We start from the raw sequence: 5,979 nt of genomic DNA on the forward strand, positions 1-5,979 counted from the left end.
ACAGCCACTCGTCACAAAAATGCACAAACTGGATTTCATGTACAAAATCATGTATCAATAAAACCAACTGAAAAAGAAAACCATGAGAGCCCTTCATCGTTTATCTATTGGCAAGAACTTGTTTAATGACCCATTTTTTATGGGGACTTCTATATATTATTTTCAGTAAAAACCCTACAGAGGGCAGTTTAGCACAACTTACTAAAATTAAAATATGAGGCTCTTTTCATTCAGCAAATAATTCTCACCTGATTATTTGCTCATCCGCACAGCTGAGGTTGACTGCAACACTGCACTTAATTCATAGTTAACAATGGAAACTATCCTTTCTGGGTAGTAACATAGACAGCATGAGGGTTTTTGGTTAAAACAAGCGGAAGATAATTATACTGTTCTTTACTGTGTATGTTTTAAAACAAGCTAGATTTTATAAGAAACAGCAACATTCAGTTAGGACTGAAAAACCTGTCAGGAGCCCAGTTTCTCTTCCTCGTACAGATGCGCTTGTTTAGCATGGATTGGGGAATGTCATAATTTGGTACTGGTGGAGGAAAACACTGAAAAGCCAGACACTAAGTAAGAATGCCCACCTAAAGCTGATGAAGAGGTTCCAACTCAGTGCACAGCACCCTGTCCCATCAACCCCATTCCCCTCAGTGGAGTCCATTAATCTGACCCAGCTACACCACCAGGCAAATTTGAAAAAAAAAAAAAAGACAAAAGAAATTATCATTATTTAATTAGATTCTTTGCAGGAAACTTAGAACACCAACTTGTGAGGATAAATTCCATTGGTGAGAGCAAACACAGAGCGGAGGTAGCCCTGGAGCTGGGGAACAGCTTTGATTTTTGGCAGAATTTGCGAGTCCACAGCTTTTTGATCCACCTTGCGCTGCTCTGTAATCTCGTATTTCTAAAGAAAAAGAAAATCATTTAGAAAACGAGGGCACAAATACCAAATTCTCCAACCCCCCCCCAAAAAAAATCTCACAAGTAAGTCAATCCCAGTAATATTTGGGGGTTGAAGGCAATTCTGTGTTTTTTTTTTTTGTGGGACCCTCGCAACCCAGCGCTCAAATGCTGAGCCACCAGGGGAGGGCCCCTGAAGGCAATTCTGAAAAGCTTTTCCTTGAAAAGCCGTGAAATAAAATTCCCTTTTATTAAACAAAAACATATTACCCTCTGGTCAACTTTAATGCAAAGACAGCTGAGCGTGCATTCCCAACAGAGCAAGAGCAATAACTCTTTAACTGCACCAAAACCACAATCTCATCTGAGATTCCAGTTACCATTAGGAGGTACTGAATTTGGGAACACACTATTTTTTAAATATGCCTCATTATTATTTGTATCTTTTTGGGCTAAACACTCTTAATCCTATTTTCATCCCTAGCGAGGGGAGCCAGAGCTATCAGCAGCAAAGACAGAAACAGAAGCTTACCTCCTTCTCTGTGTCGAAGATCTCACCTTCCTGGTGTCGGGGCTTACGCAGCTTCTTCTTCTTGAAGTAAGCATCAGTGAGATGTTTGGGGATCTTCACACCACTGATGTCAATTTTGGTAGAAGTGGCAATGACAAATTTCTGGTGTGTCCTACGCAGAGGAACTCGATTGAGGGACAGAGGTCCTAAGGCCAAAAAGGGAAAGAATCAATATATCAAAGAGGTTAAATCAATCATTTTAGAAATGACTTTGGAGAAACCTCATGAGTATAATTTGTTATTTCTCTGTATCTCAAGAAATTCCAAATTGCTCTCTCTACTACTAACACCCAGAACCTGGCAGTATTTCAGTTTGTCCAAGGTTGTATGGCCCGTGCCCCTCAAAAGCTGGTCACTTTTCCTAAGTAAACCAAGTTGGAACCAGCATAATCATTTATACAGGTTGGTCAAAATCACAAGGCCCTGATACCAAATTTGAGTATTGCCTGTCAGAGTGAAGTTTACTTTTCAGAACTGCTCAGCAATACTTTCCTTTCTTTTTTTTTTTTATTTTTTTATAAAGAGGCGCGTATTTTATTTATTTGTTTGTTTGTTTGTTTGTTTATACATGCACTGGTACAGTCAGAAGCGCGGGAGGGTGAGAGAATTCACCAGAGCCAGAGTGGGGAGTAGAGCAGGCAGAAGGACCAAAGTACACTGCTGAGGGGAGCAGCGGGCGGCAGGAGAGGTCTGCGTGCCATGTGGGACCCTCCTCCGGTGGCCGGGGAGCAGCTGGGGATCGAACCGGCACCGCAGAGGCCGCAGGGAGCTTCACAACCCAGCGCTCAACCGCTGCGCCACTGGGGAGGCCCACTTTCCTTTCTTTTTAAAAGATTTATTTATGGATACATGAGCTGGGGTGCAGACCAGAGGCCCAGGGGTTCAGAGTATTCACCAGAGACAGAGTGGGGAACAGAACAGCAGATCTACTGAAATACACCGCTAAAGTGAGCAGTGGGCCAGACAGGAGAGGTCTGCTGCGCCATGTGGGTCAGCTCCTGGCTGGGGATTGAACTCATGCTGCAGTGACTGTGGATAGCTTCATAGTGCTGTAACTTAACCCCTTGAGCCATCAGGGAGGCCCCCAGCAATACTTTCTTAATGCTTAGTGGTTGACCATTCTGCATTTTAAGCAGCAGTTACTAGTGACACTGCCACACAAAAATTTACCTACTTCTCAGGAACTCATTACTTCTCAGGAACTCATGTGTATACACAGCAAAGAAATAGGGCACAGAATTCTCATGCCACCGTAAACTTCCATGCAGGTGCAAAAGGATACTTTTTTAAGAGAATATAAAATTGATGATTTTCTTACCAGTCACAAGTAGCAAGCCACTGCCCAGCTGCTTCAAGAAAACCACCCTCTGAAAATTAAGCAGAAATGCTAATTCTATAACTGGAAACTGAATTCTTGATTAATCAAATCATAGGCTTGAAACTGGCAAAGAAAATTTCTCATTCTCAGCAGTTTTAAAAGCAACTATACCAAAACAAGGGTGAGCTATTAAAAGTACTACATACTTTTAATAAAAACAACCCTCCCCCCCTTAAAACTAATTTTACTTCCTGCAAGTCTATCCTAAGGAATTGACTCAAAATACATGAACATTTTCAGATATGGTATGTGAATCATGTACTAATACATCAATAGGAGAAAATGTAACAGATTAATGTGTATTATGGACTAAATACTTCATGTTAGTGCCTGGGTAGTTGGTAGTGTTAGGCCACTCTACCTCCCCCCGTTGTCCCCCTGAAACTCTATAACCTGGCAGATACACTAAGATCAGGCAGTCCAGGCACCCGTGAAACCAGGTGCTCTACTCACCTTGCCTCTGTGACGCCCTGTTAGGATGATCAGAATGGTCCCGGGAGTGATGCTAGCTCGCAGTTTCCTGACATGCTGACTGAATGGTTTTTTGCCATGGCTCAACAGCTTTCGGGGCACATCTTCAGTAGGATAGTATCTAGGCTGTAGAGAGCCAAGGGGTTCAACTTATTTAAATGCCACATTTCGATTAGTAAAACTAATTATGACAGTTGAAATCTTTGCTAGAACCTTTTTACATATTTGAAAAGCTTTATTTACACTATTGCATTTTTATTTCTCCTAAGCAGATCTTCAAATGGAAATGATCAACAATGCTTCTATATCACTCACTAGCAATATAGGATGGAAACCATTTCACCGAGGAAAGCTGTATGATTAAAAAATACCCAAAGCACGAAGCAAGTTGCCATCTTAAACTCAGAATAAAACTAAACTATGACAAGGCAAGCCATCGCACTACAGTGTCACGTACAACCATACATGAGTGACAGTAATTCTCGAGCTTTTCTGAGTTCCCTAACATGTACTAAATTACCTCCCCCCAACATGTCATGGAGGCATGGTTGTTTTCCCATTCAAATTAAGTGTTCACATCCCTACCACTTCCTCCCATTGTCATACACCACTTTCAATTCAGATCAGGACTGTTAGCTCACTGACTATAAGACGATGCCAGCCAAAACTACTGAGGCTATGACAATAACTCATTTCTAACTGCTTATCAGTGTAGTGGACAGTTTTGCCTTTCCCAAAAACTAGTAATACCTAGTAGGAAAACTAACCCTCAGAACAGTGATAAGGCAATCCAAGTGTGGCCCTTCTGATGGTGCAGTAATTTTGACGTGTCAACATGTGATATATCTGAGACTATTTCCTTAATTCATATCACAGCAAAAGCTAGGTCTTGGTCATGGCAGAGCAAGAAACATCACTCCAAAGGATAAATTCTAATAGACCTGGCAGCATCACAAGCTTTCAGCATGTCTTCACTTAATTCTCACAACTCTGTGCAGGAACCTTTATTCCTGTTGCACACACAAAAACCCCTAAGCACACAGAAATAGCTACTTAATGTTTAAGTTGCAAATCCAGGCCCCATTATCCTTATAAACAATTCTAAGACCGGAGTATACCTAAAGGAAATACATCTTCACACTATTCCAGCTTCTAGTAAACATCCCATTTATCGTCTCTCCCGGCCCTTACCATTTTGCGAAGTTTAACTACTCGGGTACCGCCATTCTTGTCACCACCAACTGGTTTTGTGACTGTAGCCAGAACCTTCTCCTTCTTTTTCTTTTCAATCTGTCGGGACACAAATGAAAGAAAAGTCATGACATGCTGACAGTCAGAGGCAGGTAAAAATTTTAATATGAAGAGATATTAAAGAGATCTGCTCAACAGTGCCCCTCTCCCTTACCCTAGATTTAGCTGCTGAGTACTTCCTCTTGTACATGGCCTTTCTGGAATACATAGCAGATCGGGAATATCTGCCAATTCCTCTCACTAGGACAGGGTTTCGGCTGCAGTGGGGCTTCCCCTTCTTAGGGGTTTTGCCCTTGCCCTTGGCCTTCTTAACCTTGCCACCAGCATCAGCTTTCTTGGCTGCAGGTTTCTTCTCTTTAGGAGGCGCCTTCTCACCCTTTTCGCCCGCCATCTACCAACACATTTTAAAAAAAAAAAAAGAGGTCATTTCACTCATCATCCCGTAACAGGCAATTTATCTAAAATGCACATTGATGAACCTACCCAGAGAAAGCCCCCACCCTTCGCCCTCACTGTCACATCGTTTTTATTCTTCCCCCCACGCGCTGTTAAGATAAAAGCTGTCTTCCTCCAAAACATGATACCCTTTTGGAGGTGCTGAAGATCTCTTTACCCCCATTAGATCTTTGCTAGTGATCAATTAAGTGGTCGAAAGCCCCCACGGCATTCGGATTCCTGGATTCCTGTCCTGCACGCCGTAACTTCCAACAAACCCCCACAGCCAGGAAGCAGCGAGGTTGGAACTTGCCAAGGGTTTGCTTCCAGGGCCCTTTTCCCCTGACTGCGCCCTCATTCCAGGCGTTCGGCTCACAAGTCGGGGTCACACACACACGCGCGCGCACAGAGCTCAGGCCGAGGAAAGCGAAAAGTCCAAGCGGCGACTTCCGGTCGCGCCGGGAAAGCGCCTGTGGCGTCAGCCCTGAATCCCAACGTGGCTGAGACAAACTCAGCGACGTCTTCTGGAACTCCGGCCCAGGATTCCCGAGCGTGACCGCGGCGCTACCGGCCCCTCCGCGCCCACAAGCCTGCTACGGGTCCTCGGAGGGGCTTCGTCCCCGCCGTCCAGGAGGGGGGCGAGCCGCCGCAGACCGGGAGTGAGCCCCTACGGCATTCCACCTCCCCCTCTTCGTGCCCTACCGCAAAGCCAAGCGAGAGAAATGAAGCTTCTAGGAGGCCTCTCAGATGGCCCCGAGCATGTCCGACCCCTGCCAATGTCGACTCGATATCCTCCTAGTTCGGATGGCGAAGGATTCGGGTCTTGAAACCGAGTCTTGCAGAGAGGGCCCGCCATTCTTACCTTGCAAGATGGGAAAGAGAATTAGGGCCCCAGTTTCCGGTCTATAAGCAATGACGGGCGGTGTCGCGTCTCACTTCCTTCCGGACCTGGGGCATCATGGGA

At 44.5% G+C, this 5,979-nt stretch overlaps 1 protein-coding gene across 1 annotated transcript; it reads right to left on the bottom strand.

The window, feature by feature from the left end:
- Window positions 1-544: 544 nt before the first annotated feature.
- On the bottom strand, window positions 545-5,343 carry RPL6 (ribosomal protein L6). The gene is made up of 6 exons (XM_084253248.1): window positions 4,735-5,343; window positions 4,521-4,619; window positions 3,312-3,455; window positions 2,799-2,847; window positions 1,442-1,626; window positions 545-913 (listed from the first exon to the last, which is right to left on the bottom strand). The coding sequence occupies exons 1-6, from the start codon at window positions 4,969-4,971 to the stop codon at window positions 761-763; spliced, it is 867 nt and encodes a 288-aa protein (XP_084109374.1). The 5' UTR covers window positions 4,972-5,343; the 3' UTR covers window positions 545-760.
- Window positions 5,344-5,979: the final 636 nt, after the last annotated feature.

Source organism: Talpa europaea (genome assembly GCF_964194135.1).
Source record: "Talpa europaea genome assembly, chromosome: 14".
Lineage (NCBI taxonomy): Eukaryota > Metazoa > Chordata > Mammalia > Eulipotyphla > Talpidae > Talpa > Talpa europaea.

What these genes read in the sequence shown, in the direction of transcription:
- RPL6 (XM_084253248.1), bottom strand. Translation starts at nt 4,971, where the DNA reads ATGGCGGGCGAAAAGGGTGAGAAGGCGCCTCCTAAAGAGAAGAAACCT. An exon ending in ACTCAGCAGCTAAATCTAGG is followed by an intron (nt 4,620 to 4,734) that starts GTAAGGGAGAGG and finishes GTGTCCCGACAG; the next exon opens with ATTGAAAAGAAAAAGAAGGA. An exon ending in TGGCTTGCTACTTGTGACTG is followed by an intron (nt 1,627 to 2,798) that starts GTAAGAAAATCA and finishes TTTTGGCCTTAG; the next exon opens with GACCTCTGTCCCTCAATCGA.